At 32.5% G+C, this 17,780-nt stretch overlaps 1 protein-coding gene across 6 annotated transcripts in view; it reads right to left on the minus strand.

The window, feature by feature from the left end:
* Positions 1-352: 352 nt before the first annotated feature.
* The window catches only part of dcaf6 (ddb1 and cul4 associated factor 6), a 53,029-nt gene continuing 35,601 nt past the window's right edge, over positions 353-17,780 (minus strand). For all 6 annotated transcript variants that reach the window (XM_042494288.1, XM_042494286.1, XM_042494285.1 and 3 more), the window contains 2 exons: positions 679-784; positions 353-536 (listed from right to left, as the gene is read on the minus strand). In XM_042494288.1, coding sequence (XP_042350222.1) covers positions 478-536; positions 679-784 — 165 coding nt within the window. In that variant the 3' untranslated portion in view covers positions 353-477. The remainder of the gene's footprint in view (positions 537-678; positions 785-17,780) is intronic.

Below are 17,780 nucleotides of genomic sequence, written 5' to 3' on the forward strand. Positions count from 1 at the left end.
CGGGGAGAAAAACCACAGCTTCCTTTTTCCCCCACATTTGACAGTAAAATTAAAGCACTCTCCAAGTCTGTTTTTACTTAAAGTCCTTGTTTACATGCGTAACTGCCTGAGTGGCACATCAACATTTCTTAGCTTTGTGCTACAAATTCAAAATGTCACACGTTAACACTGATCAAAGCTCACTTTCTCCTAACAAAATAATATTGCACTTAACATCCTTGCACACCAGCCGCCATTATTCTCACACTTAATATATATATACTGACGTCCTTGCCTTTTGCATTCACACAGATGTAGTTTATCCTCATACAGAAACATCAGTAAGAAAGTCATCTTAAAAAAACACGGGGGCTAGAAATAACACTAATTTTCAAAAGGAAGTATTCTACACTATACTTGTACAAATCTCAGGTTTTGTTTTCAAGTGCTATACAGCAAGAAGAAATAGTGTTTTCTTTAAAATAAATTACCAGCAGGCTACTGCTCGTCCTCATTTTCCTGTCCTGAACCTTCGGAGCGATCACCTTCTAGTCGATCTGAAAAAGAAGACAGATATTAAAGAGAGGGATGACGAGTTGTTCTGAGAAAAGGCAAAAACATTCCTGAACACTGGCATTATAGGCACAAATATTCAAACAATTTACATTTAGTGTAAAAACATTTTTTAAATGCGTGTACCTGATCTGATGTGATTAAGGGAGGCCAACATTCGGAGCATGAAAGAGGCCGGGACTGTGATTGTGTTCCTAGTTTCCTCTAGCATCAGCTCGTTCCGAGTTATTACCTTAAGAGAAAAGAAGGGGAAATACCAGAAAATGATAAATAACAGGAAGAAAGGAAAAAAAGTGAAATTTGTGACATTTTATGTTTTTAAAAAACAATTGTATATACTATAGAAAGACAGGTTTTGATTTTTTGTAGCATATTATAGTCAGACTTTTTAAAAATCATTTCCACATACTGTACTGTAAATCATTTTTATTTTAAAATTACATTTTAATGATGGATTCTAATGTGACTTTATGACATAGGATACTGACTTTTTCGCATTTTTGATGTACTGTTCTGACTTTTTGGTGAAGAAATAGTATACTCTTTTAAACATTTTTGCAACAAACTACTAAATTTTTTTGGAAAAGGGACTAAAAACAACCTAATGTGGCAAGGCAACAATCTAAAAAAATACCATACTAATATGGCAAAGAATGTCAAAATACTACTATCGAAACACACCATGACATAAAAAGTTGCAAAAAAGGCCAAAAACACCATAATTTGGGATGTCAAAAAATTGACCCAAAAAGCAAGGCTATAGTATGGCAAAATTGTCAAAATATGACCTGTCCCAAAAAAAGCTGAAAACCACATTAAACCACGTAAAATAGGCTTCCAAAACACGCCATAGCATAGAGAGTTGCAAAAAAGGCCCAAAACACCATAATTTGGCATGACGAAAAAAATGACTGTAAATGCAAGGCTATAGTATGGCAAAAATGTGAAAATATGGCATGTCCCAAAAATAGCTGAAAACCAAAATGAAACACATAAAATGGCCTTCCAAGTCACACAATAGCATAGAAAATTCCAGTAAGGGCAAAAAACACCATATTTTGGCATGTCGAAAAAATGACAGAAAATGCAAGGCTATAGTATGGCAAAAATGTCACAATATAACATGTCCCAAAAACAGTTGAAAACCACTTTAAACCACATAAAACACCTCTTCGAAACACGCCATAGCATAGAAAGTTGCCAAAAAGGCCGAAAACACCATAATTTAGCATGTCGAAAAATGACTGAAAATGCAAGGCTATAGTATGGCAAAAATGTCAAAATATGACATGTCCCAGAAACAGCTGAAAAACACTTTAACCACATAAATAACCTTCCGAAACACGCCATAGCAAAGAAAGTTGCAAAAAAAGGCTAAAAACACCAAAATTTAGTATGTCAAAAAAAAGACAGAAAATGCAAGGCTATAGTATGGCAAAAATGTCAAAATATGACATGCCCCAGAAACAGCAGAAAAACACTTTAACCACATAAAGTGTTTTTTCAGCTGTTGCCATAGCAAAGAAAGTTGCAAAAAAAGGCTAAAAACACCAAAATTTAGTATGTCAAAAAAAAGACAGAAAATGCAAGGCTATAGTATGGCAAAAATGTCAAAATATGACATGTCCCAAAAACAGCTAAAAACAACTTTAAACCATATCAAATACCCCTGCGAAACACGCCATAACATAGAAAGTTGTAAAAATAGTCAAAAACACCAAAAATCAGTATGTCGAAAAAATGACAAAAAAAAGCAAGGCTATAGTATGGCAAAAATGTCAAAATATGACCTGTCCCAAAAACAGCTAAAAACCACTTCAAACCACATTAAATAACCTTCCCAAACACACCATAGCATAGAAAGTTGCAAAAAAAGGCTAAAAACACCAAAATTTAGTATGTCAAAAAAAATGACAAATAAAGCAAGGCTATAGTATGGCAAAAATGTCAAAATATGACATGTCCCAAAAAACAGCTAAAAACAACTTTAAATCATATCAAATACCCTGCGAAACACGCCATAGCATAGAAAGTTGTAAAAATAGTCAAAAAAACACCAAAAATCTGTATGTTGAAAAAATGACAAAAAAGCAAGGCTATAGTATGGCAAAACTGTCAAAATATGACCTGTCCAAAAAACAGCTAAAAACAACTTTAAACCACATCAAATGGTGCTGCGAAACACGCCATAGCATAGAAAGTTGCAAAAAAAGGCTAAAAACACCTAAATTTAGTATGTTGAAAAAATTGAAAAAAAAAAAAGCAAGGCTATAGTATGGCAAAAATGTCAAAATATGACCTGTCCCAAAAACAGCTAAAAACCACTTCAAACCACATTAAATAACCTTCCGAAACACGCCATAGCATAGAGAGTTGCAAAACAAGGCTAAAAACACCAAAATTCAGTATGTCGAAAAAAAAGGCCAAAAAAAAAAGCAAGGCTATAGTATGGCAAAAATGTCAAAATATGACATGTCCCAAAAACAGCTAAAAACAACTTTAAACCATATCAAATACCCTGCGAAAAACGCCATAGCATAGAAAGTTGTAAAAATAGTCAAAAACACCAAAAATCTGTATGTCGAAAAAAAACGACGAAAAAAAAAGCAAGGCTATAGTATGGCAAAAATGTCAAAATATGACCTGTCCCAAAAACAGCTAAAAACCACTTCAAACCACATTAAATAACCTTCCCAAACACACCATAGCATAGAAAGTTGCAAAAAAAGGCTAAAAACACCAAAATTTAGTATGTCAAAAAAATGACCGATAATGCAAGGCTATAGTATGGCAAAAATGTCAAAATATGACATGTCCCAAAAAAAAAACAGCTAAAAACAACTTTAAACCATATAAAATACCCCTGCGAAACACGCCATAGCATAGAAAGTTGCATAGAAAAAAAATAGTCAAAAAACACCAAAAATCTGTATGTTGAAAAAATGACAAAAAAAAAGCAAGGCTATAGTATGGCAAAAAATGTCAAAATATGACATGTCCCAAAAAAAGCTAAAAATAAACTTTAAACCACATTAAATAACCTTTCGAAACACACCATAGCATAGAAAGTTGCAAAAAAAAGGCTAAAACCACCAAAATTTAGTATGTCGAAAAAACGACAAAAAAAAAGCAAGGCTATAGTATGGCAAAAATGTCAAAATATGACATGTCCCAAAAACAGCTAAAAACAATTTAAACCACATAAAATACCCCTGCGAAACACGCCATAGCATAGAAAGTTGTAAAAATAATCAAAAACAACAAAAATTCTAGTATGTCGAAAAAATGACAAAAAAAGCAAGGCTATAGTATGGCAAAAATGTCAAAATATGACCTGTCCAAAAAACAGCTAAAAACAACTTAAAAACCATCAAATACCCCTGCGAAACACGCCATAGCATAGAAAGTTGTAAAAAAATAAAAAAAAAAACACCAAAATCTGTATGTTGAAAAAATGACAGAAAAAAAGCAAGGCTATAGTATGGCAAAAATGTCAAAATATGACATGTCCCAAAAACAGCTAAAAAAACTTTAAACCACGTTAAATAAACTTCCGAAACACACCATAGCATAGAAAGTTGCAAAAACAGGCAAAAACACCAAATTTAGTATGTCGAAAAAATGACGAAAAAAAGCAAGGCTATAGTATGGCAAAAATGTCAAAATATGACCTGTCCCAAAAACAGCTAAAAACCACTTCAAACCACATTAAATAACCTTCCGAAACACGCCATAGCATAGAAAGTTGCAAAAAAAGGTAAAAAAACACCAAAATTTAGTATGTCAAAAAAAAATGACCAAAAAAAAAGCAAGGCTATAGTATGGCAAAAATGTCAAAATATGACATGTCCCAAAAAACAGCTAAAAACAACTTTAAAACCATATAAAATACCCCTGCGAAACACGCCATAGCATAGAAAGTTGTAAAAATAGTCAAAAACACCAAAATTCTGTATGTTGAAAAAATGACAAAAAAAAGCAAGGCTATAGTATGGCAAAAAAAGTCAAAATATGACATGTCCCAAAAAAAGCTAAAAACTTTAAACCACGTTAAATACCCCTTCCGAAACACACCATAGCATAGAAAGTTGCAAAAACAGGCTAAAACCACCAAAATTTAGTATGTCGAAAAAAACGACAAAAAAAAAGCAAGGCTATAGTATGGCAAAAATGTCAAAATATGACATGTCCCAAAAACAGCTAAAAACAATTTTAAACCATATCAAATACCCCTGCGAAACACGCCATAGTATAGAAAGTTGTAAAAAATCAAAAAAAAAAAAACACAAAATTCAGTATGTCGAAAAAATGACAAAAAAGCAAGGCTATAGTATGGCAAAAATGTCAAAATATGACCTGTCCCAAAAACAGCTAAAAACAACTTTAAACCACATCAAATACCCCTCCGAAACACGCCATAGCATAGAAAGTTGCAAAAAAGGCTAAAAACACCAAAATTTAGTATGTGTCGAAAAAAATTACAAAAAAAAAGCAAGGCTATAGTATGGCAAAAATGTCAAAATATGACCTGTCCCAAAAACAGCTAAAAACCACTTCAAACCACATTAAATAACCTTCCGAAACACGCCATAGCATAGAGAGTTGCAAAAAAGGCTAAAAAAACACCAAAATTCAGTATGTCGAAAAAAAAGGCCAAAAAAAAAAAGCAAGGCTATAGTATGGCAAAAATGTCAAAATATGACATGTCCCAAAAACAGCTAAAAACAACTTTAAACACATAAAATACCCTGCGAAAAACGCCATAGCATAGAAAGTGTAAAAATAGTCAAAAACACCAAAAATCAGTATGTCGAAAAATGACGAAAAAAAAAGCAAGGCTATAGTATGGCAAAAATGTCAAAATATGACCTGTCCCAAAAACAGCTAAAAACCACTTCAAACCACATTAAATAACCTTCCGAAACACGCCATAGCATAGAAAGTTGCAAAAAAAGGCTAAAAACACCAAAATTTAGTATGTCAAAAAAATGACCGATAAAGCAAGGCTATAGTATGGCAAAAATGTCAAAATATGACATGTCCCAAAAAACAGCTAAAAACAACTTTAAACCACATAAAATACCCCTGCGAAACACGCCATAGCATAGAAAGTTGTAAAAATAGTCAAAAACACCAAAATTCTGTATGTTGAAAAAATGACAAAAAAGCAAGGCTATAGTATGGCAAAATGTCAAAATATGACATGTCCCAAAAACAGCTAAAAATAAACTTTAAACCACATTAAATAACCTTTCGAAACACGCCATAGCATAGAAAGTTGCAAAAAAAAAGGCTAAAAACACCAAAATTTAGTATGTCGAAAAAAAACGACAAAAAAAGCAAGGCTATAGTATGGCAAAAATGTCAAAATATGACATGTCCCCAAAAACAGCTAAAAACAACTTTAAATGATATAAAATACCCCTGCGAAACACGCCATAGCATAGAAAGTTGTAAAAATAGTCAAAAACACAAAAATTCAGTATGTCGAAAAAAATGACAAAAAAAAAAGCAAGGCTATAGTATGGCAAAATGTCAAAATATGACCTGTCCCAAAAACAGCTAAAAACAACTTTAAACCACATAAAAATACCCCTGCGAAAACACGCCATAGCATAGAAAGTTGCAAAAATAGTCAAAAACACCAAAATTCAGTATGTCGAAAAAAAATGAAAAAAAAGCAAGGCTATAGTATGGCAAAAATGTCAAAATATGACATGTCCCAAAAACAGCTAAAAACAACTTTAAACCACATAAAATACCCCTGCGAAACACGCCATAGCATAGAAAGTTGCAAAAATAGTCAAAAACACCAAAATTCAGTATGTCGAAAAAATGACAAAAAAAAAAAGCAAGGCTATAGTATGGCAAAAATGTCAAAATATGACCTGTCCCAAAAACAGCTAAAAACAACTTTAAACCACATCAAAAATACCCCTGCGAAACACGCCATAGCATAGAAAGTTGCAAAAAAAAGGCTAAAAACACCAAAATTTAGTATGTGAAAAAATGACAAAAAAAAAGCAAGGCTATAGTATGGCAAAAATGTCAAAAATATGACCTGTCCCAAAAACAGCTAAAAACCACTTCAAACCACATTAAATAACCCCTCCGAAACACGCCATAGCATAGAAAGTTGCAAAACAAGGCTAAAAACACCAAAATTCAGTATGTCGAAAAAAATGACAAAAAAAAAAGCAAGGCTATAGTATGGCAAAAATGTCAAAATATGACCTGTCCCAAAAACAGCTAAAAACAACTTTAAACCACATCAAATACCCCTGCGAAACACGCCATAGCATAGAAAGTTGCAAAAAAAAGGCTAAAAACACCAAAATTTAGTATGTTGAAAAAAATGACAAAAAAAAAGCAAGGCTATAGTATGGCAAAAATGTCAAAATATGACATGTCCCAAAAACAGCTAAAAACCACTTCAAACCACATTAAATAACCTTCCGAAACACGCCATAGCACAGAAAGTTGCAAAAAAAAAGGCTAAAAAACACCAAAATTAGTATGTCGAAAAAAATGACAAAAAAAAGCAAGGCTATAGTATGGCAAAAATGTCAAAAAATGACCTGTCCCAAAAACAGCTAAAAACAACTTTAAACCACAGTAAAACAGTGCTGCGAAACACGCCATAGCATAGAAAGTTGCAAAAAAAAGGCTAAAAACACAAAAATTTAGTATGTTGAAAAAAAATGGACAAAAAAAAAAAGCAAGGCTATAGTATGGCAAAAATGTCAAAATATGACCTGTCCCAAAAACAGCTAAAAACCACTTCAAACCACATAAAATAACCTTCCGAAACACGCCATAGCATAGAAAGTTGCAAAAAAAGCTAAAAAACCAAAATTAGTATGTCGAAAAAATGACAAAAAAAAGCAAGGCTATAGTATGGCAAAAATGTCAAAATATGACATGTCCAAAAAAACAGCTAAAAAAAACAACTTTAAACCACATCAAATACCCCTCCGAAACACGCCCATAGCATAAAAGTTGCAAAAAAGGCTAAAAAAAACACCAAAATTTGGTATGTCGAAAAAATGACAAAAAAAAGCAAGGCTATAGTATGGCAAAAATGTCAAAATATGACATGTCCCAAAAAACAGCTAAAAAAACTTTTTAAACCACATAAAATACCCCTCCGAAACACGCCATAGCATAGAAAAGTTGCAAAAAAAAAGGCAAAAAAACACCAAATTGGTATGTCGAAAAAAATGACAAAAAAAAAAGCAAGGCTATAGTATGGCAAAAATGTCAAAATATGACATGTCCCAAAAACAGCTAAAAACAACTTTAAAACATAAAATACCCTGCGAAAACACGCCATAGCATAGAAAGTTGAAAAAAAATAGTCAAAAACACCAAAAATCTCAGTATGTCGAAAAAATGACAAAAAAAAGCAAGGCTATAGTATGGCAAAAATGTCAAAATATGACATGTCCCAAAAACAGCTAAAAACAACTTTAAAACCATATAAAATACCCCTGTGAAACACGCCATAGCATAGAAAGTTTGAAAATAGTCAAAAACAACCAAAATTCAGTATGTTGAAAAAATGACAAAAAAGCAAGGCTATAGTATGGCAAAAATGTCAAAATATGACCTGTCCCAAAAACAGCTAAAAACAACTTTAAACCACATAAAATACCCCTGCGCGAAACACGCCATAGCATAGAAAGTTGCAAAAAAAAGGCTAAAAAACACCAAAATTTAGTATGTTGAAAAAATGACAAAAAAAAAGCAAGGCTATAGTATGGCAAAAATGTCAAAATATGACATGTCCCAAAAACAGCTAAAAACCACTTCAAACCACATTAAATACCCCTTCCGAAACACGCCATAGCATAGAAAGTTGCAAAAAAAAAAAGGCTAAAAAACACCAAAATTAGTATGTCGAAAAAAATGACAAAAAAAAAAGCAAGGCTATAGTATGGCAAAAATGTCAAAATATGACATGTCCCAAAAAACAGCTAAAAACAACTTTAAACCACATAAAATACCCCTCCGAAACACGCCATAGCATAGAAAGTTGCAAAAAAAGGCTAAAAAAAAACACCAAAATTTGGTATGTCGAAAAAATGACAAAAAAAAGCAAGGCTATAGTATGGCAAAAATGTCAAAATATGACATGTCCCAAAAAACAGCTAAAAACAACTTTAAACCACATAAAATACCTCTGCGAAACACGCCATAGCATAGAAAGTTTGCAAAAAATAGTCAAAAACACCAAAATTCAGTATGTCGAAAAAATGCAAAAAAAAAAAAGCAAGGCTATAGTATGGCAAAAATGTCAAAATATGACCTGTCCCAAAAACAGCTAAAAACCACTTCAAACCACATAAAAACCTTCCCTCCGAAACACGCCATAGCATAGAAAGTTGCAAAAAAAGGCTAAAAAAAAACACAAAAATTTAGTATGTCAAAAAAATGAAAAAAAAGCAAGGCTATAGTATGGCAAAAATGTCAAAATATGACATGTCCCAAAAACAGCTAAAAACAACTTTAAAACACATAAAATACCCCTGCAAAACACGCCATAGCATAGAAAGTTGCAAAAAAATAGTCAAAAACACCAAAAATCTGTATGTCGAAAAAATGACAAAAAAAAAGCAAGGCTATAGTATGGCAAAAATGTCAAAATATGACCTGTCCCAAAAACAGCTAAAAACAACTTTAAACCACATAAAATACCCCTGCGAAACACGCCATAGCATAGAAAGTTGCAAAAAAAAGGCTAAAAACACCAAAATTTAGTATGTTGAAAAAATGACAAAAAAAAAGCAAGGCTATAGTATGGCAAAAATGTCAAAATATGACATGTCCCAAAAACAGCTAAAAACAACTTTAAACCACATAAAATACCCCTCCGAAACACGCCATAGCATAGAGAAAGTTGCAAAAAAGGCTAAAAACACCAAAATTTAGTATGTCGAAAAAAATGACAAAAAAAAGCAAGGCTATAGTATGGCAAAAATGTCAAAATATGACATGTCCCAAAAACAGCAGCTAAAAACAACTTTAAACCACATAAAATACCCCTCCGAAACACGCCATAGCATAGAAAGTTGCAAAAAAAAAAAGGCTAAAAAAACACCAAAATTTGGTATGTCGAAAAAATGACAAAAAAAAAGCAAGGCTATAGTATGGCAAAAATGTCAAAATATGACATGTCCCAAAAAACAGCTAAAAACAACTTTAAACCACATAAAAATACCCTGCGAAAACACGCCATAGCATAGAAAGTTGCAAAAATAGTCAAAAACACCAAAATTCAGTATGTCGAAAAAAATGACAAACAAAAAAAGCAAGGCTATAGTATGGCAAAAATGTCAAAATATGACATGTCCCAAAAAAACAGCTAAAAACAACTTTAAACCACATAAAATACCCCTGTGAAACACGCCATAGCATAGAAAGTTGCAAAAAAATAGTCAAAAACACCAAAATTCTGTATGTCGAAAAAATGACAAAAAAAAAGCAAGGCTATAGTATGGCAAAAATGTCAAAATATGACCTGTCCCAAAAACAGCTAAAAACAACTTTAAACCACATAAAATACCCCTGCGAAACACGCCATAGCATAGAAAGTTGCAAAAAAAAAAAGGCTAAAAACACCAAAATTAGTATGTCGAAAAAATGACAAAAAAAAAAAAAGCAAGGCTATAGTATGGCAAAAATGTCAAAATATGACCTGTCCCAAAAACAGCTAAAAACCACTTCAAACCACATTAAATAACCTTCCGAAACACGCCATAGCATAGAAAGTTGCAAAAAAGGCTAAAAAACACCAAAATTCAGTATGTCGAAAAAATGACAAAAAAAAAAAGCAAGGCTATAGTATGGCAAAAAATGTCAAAATATGACATGTCCCAAAAACAGCTAAAAACAACTTTAAACACATAAAATACCCCTCCGAAACACGCCATAGCATAGAAAGTTGCAAAAAAGGCTAAAAACACCAAAATTGGTATGTCGAAAAAATGACAAAAAAAAGCAAGGCTATAGTATGGCAAAAATGTCAAAATATGACATGTCCCAAAAACAGCTAAAAACAACTTTAAACCACATAAAAACCCCTGCGAAACACGCCATAGCATAGAAAGTTGCAAAATTCAAAAACACAAAAATTTAGTATGTCGAAAAAATGGCCAAAAAAAAAAAAAGCAAGGCTATAGTATGGCAAAAATGTCAAAATATGACCTGTCCCAAAAACAGCTAAAAACCACTTTAAACCACATTAAATACCCCTCCGAAACACGCCATAGCATAGAAAGTTGCAAAAAAAGGCTAAAAACACCAAAATTTAGTATGTCGAAAAAAATGACAAAAAAAAGCAAGGCTATAGTATGGCAAAAATGTCAAAATATGACATGTCCCAAAAACAGCTAAAAACAACTTTAAACCACATAAAATACCCCTGCGAAACACGCCATAGCATAGAAAGTTGCAAAAAATAGTCAAAAACACCAAAATTCAGTATGTCGAAAAAAAAAAAAAAAAAGCAAGGCTATAGTATGGCAAAAATGTCAAAATATGACCTGTCCCAAAAACAGCTAAAAACCACTTTAAACCACATTAAATAACCTTCCGAAACACGCCATAGCATAGAAAGTTGAAAAAAAAAGGCTAAAAACACCAAAATTCAGTATGTCAAAAAAATGACCAAAAAAAAAGCAAGGCTATAGTATGGCAAAAATGTCAAAATATGACATGTCCCAAAAACAGCTAAAAACAACTTTAAACCACATAAAATACCCCTGCGAAACACGCCATAGCATAGAAAGTTGCAAAAAATAGTCAAAAACACCAAAATCTCGGTATGTCGAAAAAATGACAAAAAAAAGCAAGGCTATAGTATGGCAAAAATGTCAAAATATGACCTGTCCCAAAAAACAGCTAAAAACAACTTTAAACCACATCAAATACCCCTGCGAAACACGCCATAGCATAGAAAGTTGCAAAAAAAGGCAAAAAACACAAAATTTAGTATGTCGAAAAAATGACAAAAAAAAAGCAAGGCTATAGTATGGCAAAAATGTCAAAATATGACATGTCCCAAAAACAGCTAAAAACAACTTTAAACCACATAAAATACCCCTCCGAAACACGCCATAGCATATTGAAAGTTGCAAAAAAAGGCAAAAACACCAAAATTTAGTATGTCGAAAAAAAATGACAAAAAAAGCAAGGCTATAGTATGGCAAAAATGTCAAAATATGACATGTCCCAAAAACAGCTAAAAACAACTTTAAAACCATATAAAATACCCCTCCGAAACACGCCATAGCATAGAAAGTTGCAAAAAAAAGGCTAAAAACACCAAAATTGGTATGTCGAAAAAATGACAAAAAAAAAGCAAGGCTATAGTATGGCAAAAATGTCAAAATATATGACATGTCCCAAAAACAGCTAAAAACAACTTTAAACCACATAAAATACCCTCGCGAAACACGCCATAGCATAGAAAGTTGCAAAAAATAGTCAAAAACACCAATTCAGTATGTCGAAAAAATGAAAAAAAAAAAAAAAGCAAGGCTATAGTATGGCAAAAATGTCAAAATATGACATGTCCCAAAAACAGCTAAAAACAACTTTAAACCACATAAAATACCCCTGTGAAAAACACGCCATAGCATAGAAAGTTGCAAAATAGTCACAAAAACACCAAAATTCAGTATGTTGAAAAAAATGAAAAAAAAGCAAGGCTATAGTATGGCAAAAATGTCAAAATATGACCTGTCCCAAAAACAGCTAAAAACAACTTTAAACCACATAAATAGTGCTGCGAAACACGCCATAGCATAGAAAGTTGCAAAAAAAAGGCTAAAAACACCAAAATTCAGTATGTCGAAAAAATGACAAAAAAAGCAAGGCTATAGTATGGCAAAAATGTCAAAAATATGACATGTCCCAAAAAACAGCTAAAAAAACAACTTTAAACCACATAAAATACCCCTGCGAAACACGCCATAGCATAGAAAGTTGCAAAAAAAGTCAAAAAACACCAAAATTCAGTATGTCGAAAAAAAAATGACAAAAAAAAAAGCAAGGCTATAGTATGGCAAAAATGTCAAAATATGACCTGTCCCAAAAACAGCTAAAAAAACAACTTTAAACCACATTAAATACCCTTCCGAAACACGCCATAGCATAGAAAGTTGCAAAAAAAGGCTAAAAAACACCAAAATTCAGTATGTCGAAAAAAAAAATGACAAAAAAAAGCAAGGCTATAGTATGGCAAAAATGTCAAAATATGACATGTCCCAAAAACAGCTAAAAACAACTTTAAACCACATAAAATACCCCTGCGAAAACACGCCATAGCATAGAAAGTTGCAAAATAGTCAAAAACACCAAAAATTCAGTATGTCGAAAAAATGACAAAAAAAAAGCAAGGCTATAGTATGGCAAAAATGTCAAAATATGACATGTCCCAAAAACAGCTAAAAACAACTTTAAACCACATAAAATACCCCTGCGAAACACGCCATAGCATAGAAAGTTGCAAAAAAGGCTAAAAAACACAAAAATTCAGTAGTATGAAAAAAATGAAAAAAAAAAAAAGCAAAAAAAAAGCAAGGCTATAGTATGGCAAAAATGTCAAAATATGACATGTCCCAAAAACAGTTAAAAACAACTTTAAACCACAGTAAATACCCCTGCGAAACACGCCATAGCATAGAAAGTTGCAAAAAATAGTCAAAAAACACCAAAATTCAGTATGTCGAAAAAATGACAAAAAAAGCAAGGCTATAGTATGGCAAAAATGTCAAAATATGACATGTCCCAAAAACAGTTAAAAACAACTTTAAACCACAGTAAAATACCCCTGTGAAACACGCCATAGCATAGAAAGTTGCAAAATAGCAAAAACACACCAAAATTCAGTATGTCGAAAAAATGACAAAAAAAGCAAGGCTATAGTATGGCAAAATGTCAAAATATGACATGTCCCAAAAACAGTTAAAAACAACTTTAAACCACATAAATACCCCTGCGAAACACGCCATAGCATAGAAAGTTGCAAAATAGTCAAAAAAACACCAAAATTCAGTATGTCGAAAAAATGACAAAAAAAAGCAAGGCTATAGTATGGCAAAAATGTCAAAATATGACATGTCCCAAAAACAGCTAAAAACAACTTTAAACCACATAAAATACCCCTGCGCGAAACACGCCATAGCATAGAAAGTTGTAAAAATAGTCAAAAACAACAAAATTCAGTATGTCGAAAAAATGACAAAAAAAAGCAAGGCTATAGTATGGCAAAAATGTCAAAATATGACATGTCCCAAAAACAGCTAAAAAAACTTTAAACCACATAAAATACCCCTGCGAAACACGCCATAGCATAGAAAGTTGCAAAAAAAGGCCCAAAACACCAAAATTATGGTATGTCTGAAAAAATGAACAAAAAAAGCAAGGCTATAGTATGGCAAAAATGTCAAAATATGACATGTCCCAAAAATCTTGGTGTTTCCTCTATGGTTGTGTTCTCTCTCATAAAATACCCTCTGTGTGTGTGCCAAAAACACCAACGCCATGTGCCTGTTTGTGTGCCCAAAAAATGTGCCTGTGTGTGCCTGTGTGTCCCCGTGTCCTCATCCTGAATGGTGTGATGTCCCAAAAACAGTAAAAAAAACAACTTGCGATAAAATTGGGTGTTCCGAAAGGGCCATAGCATAGCTGTTGCAAAAAAAGCTTCAAAAACACTTTTTATGTCGAGCAAGGAATCCAAAAAAAAAGCAAGGCTATGTTATGGCAAAAATGTCAAAATATGACATGTCCCAAAAACAGCTAAAAACAGATTGAAACCACATGTAAATATCTGCGAAAACAGCCATAGCATAGAAAGTTGCAATTTTGTGCTTGATCAACACCAAAATTGATGTCGAAAAAATGACAAAAAAACAGCAAGGCTATAGTATGGCAAAAATTCAAAATATGAGACCTGTCAAAAACAGTTTAACTTTCTGTTTTAAAGTTAAAAGTTTAAAACCAAGCATGTGTTTTTGTGTTGTAGAAAGTTGGTTGCTCACAAAAAGTATTAAACTTAAAATTTTACCTTTTCAAAAAACTTTGTAAACTGTTTTTGCTAAAAAAAAAGTGGAAGAACTGGAAAGTGCTTGGTGTTGTCTTCAGTTCAACATAGGCCGGGAACAAAAACCAATCATAATATGACATTTCCCAAAAAAAAAAAAGCAAGGCTATAGTATGGCAAAAATGTCAAAAAAACATTCACAAAAACAGTCCTAAAAAAAACTTTGCCACAGTAAAAACCCTTCCGAAACACGCCATAGCATAGAAAGTTGCAAAAAAATAGGCCAAAACACCAAAATTCAGTATGTCGAAAAAAATGACAAAAAAAAAGCAAGGCTATAGTATGGCAAAAATGTCAAAATATGACCTGTCCCAAAAACAGCTAAAAACCACTTTAAACCACATTAAATAACCTTCCGAAACACGCCATAGCATAGAAAGTTGCAAAAAAGTCTAAAAAAACACCAAAATTCAGTATGTCGAAAAAAAAAAATGACAAAAAAAAAGCAAGGCTATAGTATGGCAAAAATGTCAAAATATGACCTGTCCCAAAAACAGCTAAAAACAACTTTAAACCACATAAAATACCCCTCCGAAACACGCCATAGCATAGAAAGTTGCAAAAAAAGGCTAAAAACACCTAAATTTAGTATGTTGAAAAAATGACAAAAAAAAAGCAAGGCTATAGTATGGCAAAAATGTCAAAATATGACCTGTCCCAAAAACAGCTAAAAACAACTTCAAACCACATTAAATAACCTTCCGAAACACGCCATAGCATAGAAGTTGCAAAAAAGGCTAAAAACACCAAAATTCAGTATGTCGAAAAAAATGGCCAAAAAAAAAGCAAGGCTATAGTATGGCAAAAATGTCAAAATATGACCTGTGTCCCAAAAACAGCTAAAAACAACTTTAAACCACAGTAAAAACGGTGCTGCGAAACACGCCATAGCATAGAAAGTTGCAAAAAAAAGGCTAAAAACACCAAAATTTAGTATGTCGAAAAAATGACAAAAAAAAAGCAAGGCTATAGTATGGCAAAAATGTCAAAATATGACCTGTCCCAAAAACAGCTAAAAACAACTTTAAACCACATAAAATACGGTGCTGCGAAACACGCCATAGCATAGAAAGTTGCAAAAAAAGGCAAAAACACCAAAATTCAGTATGTCGAAAAAATGACAAAAAAAAAAGCAAGGCTATAGTATGGCAAAAATGTCAAAATATGACCTGTCCCAAAAACAGCTAAAAAACCACTTAAACCACATTAAATACCCCTTCCGAAACACGCCATAGCATAGAAGTTGCAAAAAAGGCAAAAACACCAAAATTCAGTATGTCGAAAAAAATGACAAAAAAAAAAAGCAAGGCTATAGTATGGCAAAAATGTCAAAATATGACCTGTCCCAAAAACAGCTAAAAACAACTTTAAACCACATAAAATACCCCTGCGAAACACGCCATAGCATAGAAAGTTGCAAAAAAAAGGCAAAAAACAAAATTTAGTATGTCGAAAAAATGACAAAAAAAAAGCAAGGCTATAGTATGGCAAAAATGTCAAAATATGACCTGTCCCAAAAACAGCTAAAAACAACTTAAACCACATTAAATAACCTTCCGAAACACGCCATAGCATAGAAAGTTGCAAAAAAAAAGGCTAAAAACACCAAAATTCAGTATGTCGAAAAAATGACAAAAAAAAGCAAGGCTATAGTATGGCAAAAATGTCAAAATATGACCTGTCCCAAAAACAGCTAAAAACACTTTAAAACCACATTAAATAACCCCTTCCGAAACACGCCATAGCATAGAAAGTTGCAAAAAAGGCTAAAAACACCAAAATTCAGTATGTCGAAAAAAAGGCCAAAAAAAAAAGCAAGGCTATAGTATGGCAAAAATGTCAAAATATGACCTGTCCCAAAAACAGCTAAAAACAACTTTAAACCACATAAAATACCCCTCTCGAAACACATGCCATAGCATAGAAAAGTTGCAAAAAAGGCTAAAAACACCAAATTTCAGTAGTATGTCGAAAAAATGAAAAAAAAATGCAAGGCTATAGTATGGCAAAAAAAGTCAAAATATGACCTGTCCCAAAAACAGCTAAAAACAACTTTAAACCACATAAAAATACCTGTCCGAAACATGCCATGGCATAGAAAGCTGTAAAAATAGTCAAAAACATCATAATTTAGTACGTTGAAAAAATGACAAAAAAAAGCAAGGCTATAGTATGGCAAAAATGTCAAAATATGACATGTCCCAATAACAGCTAAAAACCACTTCAAACCACATTAAATAACCTTCCGAAACACGCCATAGCATAGAAAGTTGCAATAAAAGGCTAAAAACACCAAAATTTATTATGTCGAAAAAATTACAAAAAAGCAAGGCAAAAAGGCAAAAATGTCAAAATATGACCTGTCCCAAAAATAGAAAAAAATAACTTTAAACCACATAAAATACCCCTCCGAAACATGCCATAGCATAGAAAGCTGTAAAAATAGTGAAAAACACCAAAGTTCAGTATGTCGAAAAAAATGACAAAAAAAGCAAGGCTATAGTATGGCAAAAATGTGAAAATATGGCATGCCCCAAAAACAGCTGAAAACCACATTAAATAGAGTGCAGAGATAAGCGTTAGCATAGGATGTTGCAAAAACGACCAAAAACCCCCTAATATGGCATGTCGAAAAAATGCTAAGAACCATATAATATAGCTGGAATGTCAAAGAAATGTCCAAAAACATCACACTATAGCACATTTACCGTGGTGTTTTCAACATGCTATAGTATGATGTTTTTTCAACCATATGCTCTACTACAACCTTTTTTCATGTTTTTTTTACGACATGCTGTAACATTTTTTCGTGATTTTATGATGACATGCCATTGTATGACTTTTTTTCGTGATTTTTGACAACATGGTGTACTATGACATTTGTTGACGATTTTGACGAGTTGACAAGTTTTGACAATTTAATATGGTTTTTACAGGATTTTTGACATCCTATACTATGACTTTTTCCCCTCATTTTTGAGGACATTCTATACTATCTGAGTTTTTCTCGTGATTTTTGATGACTGACTATACTACTTTTCCACAATGTTTTTGTGGAAATTTTATTTTTATTTACAGTTTTTTACATGCAATACTAGAACTAATTTTTATGATTTCTGAC

Source organism: Plectropomus leopardus, chromosome 10, assembly GCF_008729295.1.
Source record: "Plectropomus leopardus isolate mb chromosome 10, YSFRI_Pleo_2.0, whole genome shotgun sequence".
Classification (NCBI taxonomy): domain Eukaryota; kingdom Metazoa; phylum Chordata; class Actinopteri; order Perciformes; family Serranidae; genus Plectropomus; species Plectropomus leopardus.